This window comes from Rutilus rutilus (assembly GCF_951802725.1).
Source record: "Rutilus rutilus genome assembly, chromosome: 21".
In the NCBI taxonomy this organism is placed as follows: domain Eukaryota; kingdom Metazoa; phylum Chordata; class Actinopteri; order Cypriniformes; family Leuciscidae; genus Rutilus; species Rutilus rutilus.
In genome coordinates this window covers 3,329,426-3,345,126 of record NC_140226.1, presented here as the reverse complement: position 1 = coordinate 3,345,126, position 15,701 = coordinate 3,329,426, and the positions used below count along the sequence as shown (strand labels likewise).

Sequence of the window (15,701 nt, the reverse complement as noted above, 5' to 3'; positions counted from 1 at the left end):
CAGATTACAGCTCAATGATTCACTAGCTCATTTTCTAAGAACACTAGAGAAATGGGCTCGTTGCAAATGGCCGCCATGTTGGATTTCTGATCTAGCGAGTTTGTGCAGACGCCAGTGCAGAGAGCCAGAGAAACCAGAGAATGATCTTTAATAGTTGTTTATAGATTATGATACATCACTTAAAATAATACTAAGATCTATATTACTATTCCATGAGTAAATGACATTTAAATGCACGCATGTTTAAATCAGGTGAATGAATACACTTTCATTAGATACACTTTGTCCATGAAGAGTAAATTGACTCATGGTGCATGAACATACACATGTGTGATTCCCCGACCAATTATGCCTACTGTAAATATACAAATATGCAAATATAACTACATTTAAAAATAAACTATAGCACAGAAATACATCAAATAAAAATAAAATATCCATTTAAAGAATCTTAAAAGAATTTCTGATCTTCTGCAAATCAAAGTTACTTTACGTGATGTCAGAGTATGAGAATTATAGTCTAGTAGAAAAGTAGAAAATAACAGATGTTTCTGGTGTGTGTCAGACAGCGCTAGTGCCATCAAGGTCATGCCTTATTGAGAGCGTTTCGCTAACATTTCCATTAAATTAAGAAAACTTTATTTCGAAATGTTCCCTAAACATTCAAAACGTCCAGTTTTTTCAACGTTTCAAAAATGTTTTTTCTTGGTTAAAGGAACATTCTATTTTATAATTTTGCATTATGGGAACGTTACTTTTCAACATGCTCGGTATATTCTGAAGATTTTAGATGAACGCCCAATTAAAACATAAAAAAAAAAAAAAACCTTTCACTTTATTTTGATGGTCCCTTTAACACATTCTGTTGACTATAAGTGACATTGCACCTACAAGTCTACTAACTCTCATTAGAGTATTAGTAGAGTATTAGTAGACTGGTAGGGTTAGGGTTCGAATAAGTTGGCATGTAGTTGTAAAGTTACTTGTAGTCAGTAGAGTGTCTGTTGGAGGAGCATCACAATTAAGAGTTTGCCGATATTAAGCAGAGAGTCTACTAATGCTCTAATGAGAGTTAGTCGACATGAAGTTGCAAAGTTACTTGTAGTCGACAGAATGTTCAAAAGGGACCATCAAAATAAAGTGTTACCATTACTTTAGTTGGTTCAACTTTCTATTTTCAATGGCTGATTTGTCTATATGTATTGTGAAAAGTACTAGATCTATGGTTTTACTATGGTAATAGTAAACATCCATGTTGTTATTTTTTTGTTCATACCATGGTTCAACTTAGTTTTATATTGCAGTAAACCTAAAATAAAATATGGTAACGTTAATCATAACTATAGTAACATAAGTTTTTAAATCATGGTTAAATTTGTAGTTACGGTTTTATTACAACAGTCATAGATAAACCATAATTGTTGTAGTAAAACCATGGTTCATTGTGTTAGTTTCTATGGTTTTACAGCAAATACTGTGGTAAAAAGATGGTTAACCAGAGCCGCTGGTCGTATGCTGCTGCACCATCTTCTCTATATTGTAAAAAGCATTCTTCATCTCTAGCCAAGTTTCAAGTATAAGTTTCTCCTTACAGTAAATGGGAAATAAGTCGCTGGATGAGTCGGAAATAAACATGCACACTCGCGCATCGACGGTGCACCGAGAGCCCAAGCCCATTAACGTTATTACACAAGCACAGTTCTGCAGATATATGCTGTGCTACATACAAAGTCCTACCATTTAAGTCGGATTCATTATGTGTCAGTTCTGATGTGTATTTACTCGGTACCTGTAGTTTGGTCCTGCCAACCGACTCTCCGGTCCGTCGCTTCCACGGACAGAAATCCCTCCATCTTCACTGGGAATTTTGAAGACATAATATAACTTAGCTGAACTACTGTTATGATCACCAAGTAACTCTATTTATATCGTAAATATATTAAATGACACCGTATTCTGTCAGATTCTGAATCTCAACGAGCTGTGTCACTTTTTTCTTGCTGTTTAAAGCGGTAACTTAGTTGCGTTTGTAACACCGTCTCTTAGTGAGTCTGAGTCTGTGGCGTCATATGGAACTCGACTGTGACGTCACATCTGCTGCTCTGCAGCGGTCAAACCATAAGAGGGTCAAACACGCATATTTAAAAGCAGTGGCGTAGACAGGGGAGGGGCCATGGGGGCACTGGCCCCTCCTGAAAGCTGATTGGCCCCCCAATGTGCCCCCACCCTTAATTGTCTGTCACTCAAAATTTCAAATTATATCTTTCGGCTTGCTTTTGCATAATTAACGGTTCGGCGATGCTAGTAGTTGTAGAACACAGATTAGTGAGCTTCAGTTTTTCAACTAAAAAAAAGCACATGGTAAGTTGAGCTAATTCCTTTTTTTATATTAGCGAGTTGTTGCAGCGCTAGGTTTTTGTACCGTCTTCAAAAAGTGAAGAACAGTGTTCGATGTCATTACAATGCTCTGTGGTTGAATGAATGTAGCCTAATTACACAATCAGGGTTTTCCTGTATAGCAGCTAGTGATTTTTTTTTTTTTCGGCCGATACGCAACTGATATTGCAAACTATGCCGAAGCAAATCGTATCTATTATGTTTATCTCACGCTTTAAAAATATATCTTCCACAATTTAAAGCTGTAAATATCAGAGGTGCAGGTAAACTTGTGTTAGCTACGTGACTGCACACGAATTTAAAGATTTCTAATAAATGAAGAAAATTACTTGACTTTGAATTGAGAACGAATACTCTAAATTAAATCAGTGTCGTACCGCATGACTCGATAATGACTTTATAAGAATTGTAATTAAACTTAAAAAAGTTAATAAAAAATGATTGCGGCATTAAAATGATTGCGACATTAGCTATACAAACTGCAAGCGACGGAAGAAGCGGCACCGGCACGAGATGACGCTGTGCAATCACAAAACAATACAGGAGCGGAGGAGAATCTACGAATATTGTTTGTTTGGATTTAAACACTTCGAAATGGACCATATTAATAAAAATAATTTTGGTGTATGCACAATTTGCAACCCAGACATGGTATGTAACGGTCTCTTATGGATAATTTCTCATTTAGATTATGAAGATATTTGATGTTGAGTTTTCTTGATGTCTGAAACATAAAATAGATTGTGTTTTTCTTCAAATATCTTGTAGTTTTGCAATGTTGTGTGGCACAATCTGGCTATTTTTTTGTGTGTGTGTCAAGCAAAGTGAACAATATATGAGTCTCAAATTAAGTGTGTAATGTTTGTTTTCTATGAAGATAGAATTCACAGAAGTTAGTGACAAAACGTCATGGCATCCAGAAACATTCTCAAATAAAAAAAAACAAATATAAATAGCAATGTAAATAAAATATTACAAAAAAATTATAATAGCCTATATAAATAAATAATACTAAAATAACACTGGACTAATTAAGTTATTTTAAACTGCTTTTATAAGATTAATTTAATTTGCATGTAGTTAAACTATACCCTTTTGAAAAAGCAGCTATACCTCTAACAGAAAGGATATTATTGTCACGGTTCACGGATTCATTGACTCTCTCTCTCGCTATGTGTGTGCGTGTTGAGTGAGTGGGCGCGGCTCATCAGCTGGCTCGTTATCCACTGATGAGCCGATCAGCGCCAGCTGTTCTGAATGAGGAATCGGATGTCCTATATATTGTTTGCTCACTCGTCTTGTCTTTGTCAGATGGTTGTGGAGGTTCTCCTGGGCCTGTGTGCTATTGTTCTCCTGTTCCAGTCCCGTTTCTACGACGCTTCACCGAGGATCTTCGTTTCCACGTGGATCTGCATTCCGCCCACTGAGTCACTGCGTTACCGAGTCTGCCCGAGTTTGCCTGAGGATTATCTGCCACTTCGACTCTGAGTTTGCCTGAGGATCATCTAATTCTACACTGAGCTCACTTGAGAACTATCTGCTATTTCTACACTGAGTGATTCCTGTGAATGCTGCCTGTCAAATTGAGCCTCTTGTCTTCTCTTTTTGACTATAATAAATACTTATTCACTCGCATCTGAATCCTTGACTATTTTCCAACGCACCATGACAGATATATGATAGTATACATTAAAAGTCAAAAGTATGCACTATTGATTCTACTTAAGTAAAGCAGGCCTACAGAACTTAGTATTTGTACTTCGTTACTTCCACCACTGCTGATTAACAGTAATGTAAATGCTAAATGTCCTAATACCTGTTGATACTACAACAATGCAAATATGCTCTTAACCTTGCAGTTTTTCACATATCATGTAAGACTCAATTTCTCCATTTCTTTGCACAAAACTCTCCAGAACATGCCATTTAATAGTTTATTTTTCAAAAAAAATTCCAGGGGGGGCATACCCCCGGAACCCCCTAGGGAGAGCCCCCCCACATAATAAATCCCAATTTAACCCCTGCAAATAAATGATATAAATGAAAAGAGCCTTAAGATAAATAAGGTTTTGAGATGCAAATTATCTTCACATTCATTTAAAATTGCCCTGTGACATCCATCCTATGATGTGACTGAAGACAGAAAGATAAAGGAACAAGAGAAAAAGCTCATATGACGGTGTTTAAGACAGAAAAAGACATTTCCACAATGAAATACATTATGCATATTTCATGTACATTAAATGATGATGAAGTTCTTTCTCTCAGGATAGGACACTTTATTCTGAATGGAAACTATAGGCTTTAACTGACAAATGGTCCCTTAAACTATAGACTTAAATGACCCCTATGTGTTTTAACATGTTGAAGACCTTTCTCAAACACAAAAGTCCCTATTTAATTTCTGGAAGCTGGGATAAATAGGCAAGCAATGTTACTGCATTCAAATATCAAATACTGACATTAATGAATACATGAAAAGAACATTTCAGTAATCACACTGGTAACTTCTATAACAAAGTAAAATCTCCAGAGAAGTCATTCAACTCATTTGATATTTAGAAGGAAAAGTATTGATTAATACCTTGATTATAATCACTCATTACATATACATTGAAGCAGCAGTGGATTCCAATCCACTCCCTTCATGAGCAAAGTGACAAACTTCACTGTTGTTTATTGATCTGTTAAAGCAACATGAGAGTGTGTGTGTTGCTGTAGTGCTGGATATCAGTCATGTGATCATCACGGCCCAATCACAGCCAGCGTACTGATATTCAGATCAACAGCACTCTTACTCATGAGATATGGAGTAAATATTGGAGACATGATGAAAACAGGAAGATCCAGATCTACAGGAGTGACGTTTACTGAATATTGACCGGTAAGATCCTCAGACAGCCATGAAAACAGAAGAATGGAAAGAGTGTGTGAGTGAAGGTGGTTGTGAATGTGTGTAGATGTGTGTTAGTTACAGGATCAGAGAACGACACCGTTCCTCCGTCATAGTCCAGATTCACTCTCACACGATCAAGCTTCTGTTTAACATGAAAACCTGGAGTACATCCGTACGACACACACCAGACATCAGTGTTGAAGAAATCGAGTCCCTTCCTCTGGTTTGCTGCTGTAGTTACTCCAAGAATCCAGTGTTTACTCTCTTTAACCTCCACATCCCAGCAGTGTGTTCCTGAGTTAAAACCCTCTGAACCCAGAACACAGGAATAACAGTCAAATCTCTCTGGATTATCAGGAAGAGTTTGTTTGTTCCCGCTGTTTCTCACACTGGTCAGATCATCAGACAGGACGAGACGTGGATCTGCAGTGTTTGGATCCAGAATCACAGGAGCTGATGAGACACAATCAACAGATGCTTTTATTCTGATCTTCATATAATGATCGACAGTGAACCCAACACAGATTATTATGAATTATGACACTCGTCCTGTTGATCAAACACATTTTCCTCTGATCACTGTCAGTGCTGTTATTAGTTTCACACTTCTTTTTATCATCAGTGTTTTTTATTGGCATCAACTACAAACATTAATTAAAGCTGCAAGCAGCGATGAAAAGGGCCCTCGCACCCCTGCCGCCGCCACCCGGCGCCTTTAGGAAAGGCCTTAAGATTACACTCACCAAATTTGAAGAGGATCAGATCAAAACTGTAGGAGGAGTTCGTTAAAGTACAACATCAGGAAATGGCGAAAACTCCACAAAATCTGAGAGGAAGTTCAAAATAGCTGACTTCCTGTTGTGTTTAGGGCTATGCTCCAAGAGACTTTTTTGTAGGTATTGGGTCATTACATGTATGTACCAAATTTCATACCTGTACGTGAAACGTAGAGCCGGGGCAAAATGTGGGGGCAATAATTTACCGAATTTGCCCCACCCAATTTTGAAAACCATATCACACGTAAATTTTCACCACTTCTGAAGCGTGTGCAAAGTTTCATGAGTTTTCGAGCATGTTTAGACCCTCTAAAAAGCGATTCACTTTGGAGAAGAAGAATAATAATAATAAACGGAGCAAAAACAATAGGGTCCTCTCACCATCGGTGCTCGGGCCCTAAATATGGGATTCAGACATTTGTGTCCATCAGAAGAAACTGATACTTTGGGAAATTTAACAATAAATCAATGAGATGTGTTGAGATTTTTGCTGTAGATGAAGAACTGTAAGTGTGTGTGTGATCTTCATCTGATCATCTTCATTTTATATAGACAATCCAACCGTCTCCATTGACTTTGCATTGTGTATGACTTATAACAAAAAACAAAACTATGTCTAAAAGCTGCTATGTTACAAGGTGTACAGCAAACAAGCTAAAAAAACCAGAAATAACGTTTTTATAAGCTGTCGACCCAAAAAAACGAGCATTTAACAACATAAATTGGATTGTTTTCCCCCCGGTGGGCGTGAGGTTTTCAGATTATGATGCGTGTCGCTCATTAGACTCAATTAAACTGCCATTATATCTAATATTTCTAATCTATCCATCCATCCATCCATCTATCTATCTATCTATCTATCTATCTATCTATCTATCTATCTATCTATCTATCTATCTATCTATCTATCTATCTATCTATCTATCTATCTATCTATCTATCTATCTATCTATCTATCTATCTATCTATCTATCTATCTATCTATCTATCTATCCATCCATCCATCCATCTAGTCATGAAGAACCTTTAACTCTCCAGCTCAGATCTCCTGCAGTCAGACTCACTGTTTTGGACGATGTCCTGCATCTTCTTCCAGACTCTGAACGGCAGGTTGCCCAAGTATCGTGGCACATGAATCAAAGCTCCAGAAGCCATCTGTGGATCCGGCTGTGAGCTCTGGACTCTGGAAGAACATTCAGGAGTCAGAACTGCAGTGGCTTTGGATCAGAACCAGAGAGACCAGAGACAGGAGCAGATCACTCACCTTTCCATTGAGACTGGAAACTCCTGCAGAACAAACACACCATTTATCATCAACAACTCAATCAATCAACCAATGATCAACCAATGATCTGAAATCAGACCTTCAGAAAGCAGACGTCATTGGCTCTCATCATCTCCTCCATGTCTTTGATTGTGTGTGAAAGAGCTGAGATGTGTGTGTTCATCTCCTCCAGCTTCTCCTTCATCATCTGCTTCTTCTGCTCCTCTTCCTCCCTCAGTGCAGTGACTGTAGCTTCTTCTTCATCTCTGAGAAACTGATGAAGCTTCTCAAACTGCTGTTTAATCTGACGCTCTGTGTGCTCAGCTTGAGACTGAAATCACATCACATTCACTTCAATCATCTCAATCGACACACATCAACACTTCACATCATTCATATCAGAGATAAACTCAGATACCCGACATAGAACGGATCCAGAAGCAGATTGATGCTCGTCATTTACAGAAATAATAAACTATAATCCATTATATTAAATCATAACTGTATACAGTGATACTATACATGACTCTTGATTCTGTTTCCTCACCTTGATGTGTTGAACTGTTTTCTCAAACTCTCCTTTCATTTTTTCATTGCGTTTAAGTTTCTCTTGTAAGGTCTTCAGTGCTGTATTGAGCTCCTCCTAGAATTTAACAAAAAACATAAAACACAAGATTACAGTGAAGAGAAGACAATACAGTGATATGATCATATAATACAGTGAAAAGTATTTATCCTCATCCTGATTTCTTCAATTTTTGTGCACATCTCATATTAAATTCATTCAGAAATTAAAACATAAAACAAAGACAACCTGAGTAAACACAAAGTACAGTTTGTAAGACAGTGTTATTAATTAAAGCAATAAGTTATTCAATACCGACGTGAAAATGTATTTGCCCCTGTAGTTACTAATTCCTCAAATCTATGAAATGTATTATAATGTGGTTCAGCTGGACTAAACACAACCAGTCCTGATCACTGAAGCCCTATTCAATCAAATCAACACTTAAATAGGACTTTTTCAACAGCATCAAGTTTGTTAAAAGGTCTTAAAGTGCCCATATGCTTTCTCGAATATTCCCCTTCATGCAGTGTGTAATACGCCTGTTTGTGAATGTAAATGTTCTGAAAAGTTGTAAAGCGGAAAGTGCTCGATAAATAAAGTTATTGTCTCCCAAAAGAAAGAATCGAGTCTGAACCGCCTAAACGAGTCGTCAGTCCAGTCTCACTTCTGTGACCGGCATATGTAACGATGTAACACATTTGCATAATTAACGCCTATGGTCTTCATTGGCTGCCGGCAAACAACGTCTTCTTCTTTGTTCTGTGACCTCACACACACACGCACTGAACATTTCAAAAACTTTTAGCCTTTCATGTTCAAACCGGAGTCAGAGAATGATGGAGAGACTCAAGAAGAAGAGACAACATGTAGAAGCAACAGGACATTTCTGAATGGTTAGTTGATGAATTTATGTTGCTTATGTGGAGTGTTGGAAACTCAGAATCGAAGACCAGGAGACTTTTGGGATCACGTTGAAGAAGTTATTCTTTATTGAGGACTTCGCGTTGACGTGGCTGCAGTTCTTCCAAAGTCTGACTAAGTGGATGTTCTCATACAGTTTATATACATTTAGGGGCAGATACCAAAACTTTGTGATGAGACAGGTTTAGGAACCTGTTTTAGACTGAGAGTGCTGCCCATCCTAATCCACTCAGCATCTCTATTCAAATGCTGAGACCCGAGTACAGGACTGGCAGGACTCTCTTTATAAAACACAAGCTCCAAGAGCCATTAAGAGTTTCAGTAAAACAGGACTGACCGGAGTCTTTTGCTAGAAAACTCTGATAATAATAATTTATACCTAACCTTAACATGCTAAATTCAATGTAAACCTAAATTAAACATTTTAATAAATTTGAAATACAACAGGAGTTAACTATCTTCTAGTCATTGATTAGCATATTCTGTCTTGATAATCTATAAATCGTGTTCAGGGGGCGGGGTTTATGTAAATTTTAGGGTTGGTGATGTCACTAACCCGGGAGGAATGTGGTGTAGTCTCTACCAGCCGTTTGTTGTAGTTCTTAAAAAGAGATTTCTGTAAAATAAAATATCTCCCTTTGCTTTGAACTTTGTAGATGTTGTTTATGCTCAAACAGCAACATTACACACTAACTAAAGTTAAAAGTTAAATCATAATCAACCACCCCTTTAATATTTGGCAAGTGTCTGTGCTGCTGCTGTGTGTGTGTGAATGAGTGAGTGAATGAGTGTGTGTGTTTACTACTCTCTTCATGTCACTTTCAGTTTCATTTACATGTTAAACAATAGATATTTGTCTTACCTTATATGATGAAACCACTTCACTGATGGGTCTGACTTTATGATTGTCATGTTGTTGTGAATTAATACACACTATACACACAGGCTGTTTGTCCTGCAGACAGAAGAGTTTGAGTTTCTCACTGTGTAAACTGCAGATCTCCTCAGATCCTGATGAACGCGTCTCATTTTTCTCCTTCAGGATTGACTCACACAAGTTTTTTAATGCCAGATTAAAAGGAGGATTGTGTTTTGAGGATCTTCTCCTGCAGACAGGACACTCCTGAGTTTTCTTGGTTCTCCAGAACTGTTGAAGACACTCTTTACAGACACTGTGACTACATGATAAAACAACAGGAGCCTTGAAGATTTCACAGCACACGGGACAAGAAAGCTCTTCAGCAGAGACATTTAGTGAAGCCATTTTCACCGTTTGAGCTCCAGCAACACAAACTTTACTTTCACTTTCTGAACGACGGTTTTAAAAATGAATCACCTTGAGAATCACAGCGATCTGCTGTCTGTTCAGAGACAAATGTCTCACAAATCCTTCTTGAAAGTGTTTGTCTTCATTCTCCACTGATCGCTGCTTCTTTATTGCTTTTGTCGAGAGAGAAGAGAGTCAGCATGACAGAACAGAGAAATAATAAGTCAGTCTCTTCCTGGTCAGTGTTGTAAGAGGGTGAAGTTTATGATCACCTGTGGTTCAAAGAACAACATCAGGATTTCTTCAGGTTAAATTTTAACAAAACTTTCATTAAAACTTTCTCAGGTATAATGCTATATATTAAAACCTTGAATCAAACACTAAAGAACAATGAAAAACACAAATATTGGCAAAAACAAAAAACTTTCTTTGTGTGTTTTATTTATTGCTCTTTATTTTTAGATAGATTGTTTGTTCAAGTATCCAATTGTAGTGGACAATGTCTTGAACCACAAAGAAACTCCCGACACCACTTTTTGTTTGAGAAGAACTAACTAGCACTATGAGCACTATTCTCTCTAGAACATTGGATGTTGTTGCACCTATTAAATTAAAAAAGGTCAGAGAAAAAATTAAAGCACCGTGGTACAACAATACTATGCATGTTCTAAAGAGAGAAACCCGTATTTTAGAGCGTAAATGGAAACAAACTAATTTAGAGGTCTTTAGAATTGCGTGGAAAGACAGTATGTCACGTTATAAAAAGGCCCTAAAAGTAGCCAGGGCTGAGTGTTATGAAACTGCTCCAAGACACAAGAATAGAGGATCCAAATGCAGCTTTAATGAGGGGTAATCCAAAGACGAAATCCAATAAACAGGCAAGCAGTCCAAACAAACAAACAAACAAACAAACAAACAAAACAGGCAGGGGTCAGAGGCAAAAGAGAAATCCAGGGAACAGGCAAGAAATCCAAAAAAACCAAGAGACATGAAACCAGGGAAAAATGCTCGGAATTGCAGACTAACAGTACAACAAGACTTTGCGGTGAGTGAATGAATAGGGTATAAATAGACTGAGACTAACAGGATGAGACACAGGTGAATGCAATCAGTGAATGAGGTACAGGTGAATGTGATCAGTGATGATGAGTCCGGGCAGTGAGTTATGGGAAATGTAGTTTGTGAGTGATAATAGTCTTATGTGGAGTGCCCTCTGGTGGCTCTCAAGGGCACTCCAGCTGGTGACCGTTACATAGCCCCCCCTTTAAGGATTCCAGACGGTGGAGCGGAGGCGGACCCGGGGGCGGGATGGAGGGCCAGGCCCGTGCAGCGGAAGAGGACCTGAAGACTGCGGCAGTGCAGGCGACTAGGGCGGAGCAGGCGGAGCAGGCTGTGCAGGCGGCCAGGGCGGAGCAGGCTGTGCAGGCGGCCAGGGCGGAGCAGGCTGTGCAGGCGGCCAGGGCGGAGCAGGCTGTGCAGGCGGCCAGGGCGGAGCAGGCTGTGCAGGCGGCCAGGGAGGAGACGACCCTTCAGGCGGCCAGGGAGGAGACGACCCTTCAGGCGGCCAGGGAGGAGACGACCCTTCAGGCGGCCATGGCACAGGAACAGACACCGGCACAGGAACAGACAAAGGGACAGGAACAGACACAGACTCAGGGACAGGAACAGACACCGGCTCAGGAACAGACACCGGCTCAGGGACAGGAACAGACACCGGCTCAGGAACAGACACCGGCTCAGGAACAGACACCGGCTCAGGAACAGACACCGGCTCAGGAACAGACACCGGCTCAGGAACAGACACCGGCTCAGGAACAGACACCGGCTCAGGAACAGACACCGGCTCAGGAACAGACACCGGCTCAGGAACAGGAACAGACACCGGCTCAGGAACAGGAACAGACACCGGCTCAGGAACAGACACCGTGGCAGTGGCTATCTCTGCTGAGGGCTCAGGTTCAGGCGTGTCGGCGACCATCTCTGCTGAGGGCTCAGGTTCAGGCGTGTCGGCGGCCTTCTCTGCTGATGGCTCAGGTTCAGGCGTGTCGGCGGCCATCTTTGCTGAGGGCTCAGGCGACGTGGCAGTGGCCATCTTTGCTGAGGGCTCAGGCGACGTGGCAGTGGCCATCTTGTCCGGAGACACTGGCTCGGCGGAGACCATCTTGTCCGGAGACACTGGCTCGGTGGAGACCATCTTGTCCTGAGACACTGGTTCGGCGGCAGCCATCTTGTCCGAAGACACAGGCGTGGAGTCGGCCATCTTGTCCGAAGACACAGGCGTGGTTTCGGCCATCTTGTCCGAAGACACAGGCGTGGATTCGGCCATCTTGTCCGATGACACAGGCGTGGAGTCGGCCATCTTGTCCGAAGACACAGGCGCAGAAAGAGGAAGAGGAACAGATTCAGGCTCAGTATCAGGATCGGCAGAAGTGACGTGAAGCTCAGTCTCTGGATCAGGATCAGCGCGCTCTGAGCTTGACGGGACCAGTGGCGGCGAGGGCTTTGAGCTGGGTAGGACCAGCGGCGAAGAGGGCTCTGAGCTGGACAGGACCAGCGGCGAAGAGGGCTCTGAGCTGGACAGGACCAGCGGCGAAGAGGGCTCTGAGCTGGACGGGACCAGCGGCAATGAAGAAGGCTCTGTGCTGGACGGGACCAGCGGTGAAGAGGGCTCTGTGCTGGACGGGACCAGCGGTGAAGGCTCTAGCTTGGCGGGCATGTCGCTTGCTGTCTCAGGCGCGGCGGGCATGACGCTCTCAGTCTCAGGGGCGGCGGGCATGACGCATACTGCCTTGGCTTCGGCAGATTTGGCGTGAAGTGCGGGCTCGGCTGGACTGGCGTGAAGTGCAGGCTCGGCTGGACTGGCGTGAAGTGCAGGCGGTGACATGGCGTGCCACGGATGGAAGCTCTCCAGACATCTGGAGAATGCCTCTCTCCAATCCAGACCTGAGAGATCGGGGAGCTCCCTCGGGTCGACCTCCTTAGCCCCCAGCCGGTAACACAACTTAATTGCTTCATCACCCAGAGAGCAAGAGGCAGCGAGAGGAACAAACCCCCAGGTGTACTGGAACAGATCGAGGCTATCCAGGGCCAAGGCCGCGATCTGTCCAGCGAACTCCCGGCTCATGCTGGGAAGATCAGGCGAGATCCGTACTGCTGGATTTCTGGAGCTCATAGCTGCTGGATCTGGGTGTGGCAAAGTCTTCTGTTACGAAACTGCTCCAAGACACAAGAATAGAGGATCCAAATGCAGCTTTAATGAGGGGTAATCCAAAGACGAAATCCAATAAACAGGCAATGTTCGAAGCACAGGTAAGCAGTCCAAACAAACAAATAAACAAACAAACAAACAAAACAGGCAGGGGTCAGAGGCAAAAAAGAAATCCAGGGAACAGGCAAAAAATCCAAAAAAACCAAGAGACATGAAACCAGGGAAAAATGCTCGGAATTGCAGACTAACAGTACAACAAGACTTTGCGGTGAGTGAATGAATGAACAGGGTATAAATAGACTGAGACTAACAGGATGAGACACAGGTGAATGCAATCAGTGAATGAGGTACAGGTGAATGTGATCAGTGATGATGAGTCCGGGCAGTGAGTTATGGGAAATGTAGTTTGTGAGTGATAATAGTCTTATGTGGAGTGCCCTCTGGTGGCTCTCAAGGGCACTCCAGCTGGTGACCGTTACACTGAGCACCTCCGCAAACTAATAGAAAATAACCTAAATAATCCAAGGTTTTTATTTAACACCGTGGCTAGACTAACAAATAAACAGACGTCACCCGAACAAAATATCCCGTTACAGTTTAGTAGTAATGATTTTATGAAGTTCTTCACTGAGAAAATAGAAAGCATCAGAACCACAATTGTAAACGTTCAATCTTCAATTGTGCCTTATAATTCAGCCTCAATTATCACCCCGCAAGAACAATTATAGTGCTTTACAACTATAGAACAAAAAGAGTTAAATAAACTTATCACTTCATCTAAAACAACAACATGTTTATTAGATCCTATACCAACTAAGCTACTGAAAGAAGTGTTACCTGTAGTGGAAGAGCCTCTCCTCAATATTATTAACTCGTCTTTATCTTTAGGTCATGTTCCAAGAACATTTAAACTGGCAGTTATAAAACCACTCATTAAGAAACCACAATTAGATCATAATAACCTAGCAAATTATAGACCCATTTCAAATCTTCCATTTATGTCTAAAATATTAGAAAAAGTTGTATCTGCCCAACTAGGCTCTTTCTTGCAAGAAAATGATATCTATAAAAAAGTTTCAGTCTGGTTTCCGGCCACATCATAGCACTGAAACTGCGCTCGTTAAAATCACAAATGATTTACTTTTAGCTTCTGACCAAGGCTGTATCTCAATACTAGTTTTACTTGATCTTAGTGCTGCGTTCGATACTATAGATCACACAATACTCTTAGATTGACTACAAAATTATACTGGTGTTCAAGGACAAGCATTAAGCTGGTTCAGATCATACTTATCTGACCGCTACCATTTTGTCTATTTAAATGGAGAAAAATCAATCATAACTCCAGTAAACTATGGAGTGCCGCAGGGATCTGTGTTAGGCCCTCTGTTATTCTCAATATATATGATGCCACTTGGAAATATTATAAGGAAACATGGAGTTAGTTACATTAGTTACATAGAAACATTAGTTTCCATTGTTATGCTGATGACACTCAAATATATATTTCATCATGGCCAGATGAAAACGCTAAATTATCCAAATTGACAGAGTGTGTTAAAGATATAAAAGATTGGATGATGCGTAATTTTCTTTTATTAAATCCAGACAAAACAGAGGTACTAATCATCGGTTCAAAAAACCGCCCACAAAACCTCTCGCAATACAACTTTAACATCGTAGGATGTCCTGTTACTTTAACCTCTACAGTAAAAGACCTGGGTGTTATACTCGATTGCAACCTGTCTTTCGAAAATCATATTTCATATGTTACAAAAACTGCCCTTTTCCACCTTAGAAACATTGCTAAGCTACATAATATGCTATCAGTTTCTGATGCAGAAAAGTTAGTTCATGCATTCATGACCTCGAGACTAGATTACTGTAATGCTTTATTAGCTGGTTGTCCTGCATCCTCAATAAACAAGCTACAGTTAGTCCAAAATGCCGCCGCTAGAGTTCTTACTAGATCAAGAAAATATGATCATATAACACCAATTTTATCATCACTGCATTGGTTACCTATAAAGTTCTGTATTAATTACAAGGTATTGCTACTGACTTATAAAGCCCTAAACGGCTTAGCTCCAGTCTATTTAACGGATCTTCTATCGCCCTATAATCCATCGCGCTCTTTAAGATCACTAAATTCGAGGCTTTTGGTCATACCTAGGATATCCAGATCCACCAAAGGAGGGAGAGCATTTTCACATTTGGCTCCAAAACTCTGGAATAGCCTTCCTGATAGTGTTCGTTGCTCAGACTCGCTCTCCCAGTTTAAAACTAGATTAAAGTCGCATCTCTTCAGCCAGGCATTCATATAATATTTTTAATCTTACAGTTCAAATTACAATCCGGCCTCTAGTTAATAAACGCCAGAGGAGAACTGGCCCCCGACTGAGCC

General features: G+C 40.7%; 1 protein-coding gene across 1 annotated transcript; it reads right to left on the bottom strand.

Annotated features, from left to right (window-relative positions):
• Positions 1–4,318: 4,318 nt before the first annotated feature.
• On the bottom strand, positions 4,319–10,335 carry LOC311280921 (E3 ubiquitin-protein ligase TRIM35-like). The gene is made up of 6 exons (XM_084393451.1): positions 9,685–10,335; positions 7,881–7,976; positions 7,434–7,664; positions 7,334–7,356; positions 7,134–7,252; positions 4,319–5,746 (listed from the first exon to the last, which is right to left on the bottom strand). Exons 1-6 carry the CDS (start codon positions 10,084–10,086, stop codon positions 5,265–5,267), a joined length of 1,353 nt encoding a protein of 450 aa, XP_084249577.1. The 5' UTR covers positions 10,087–10,335; the 3' UTR covers positions 4,319–5,264.
• Positions 10,336–15,701: the final 5,366 nt, after the last annotated feature.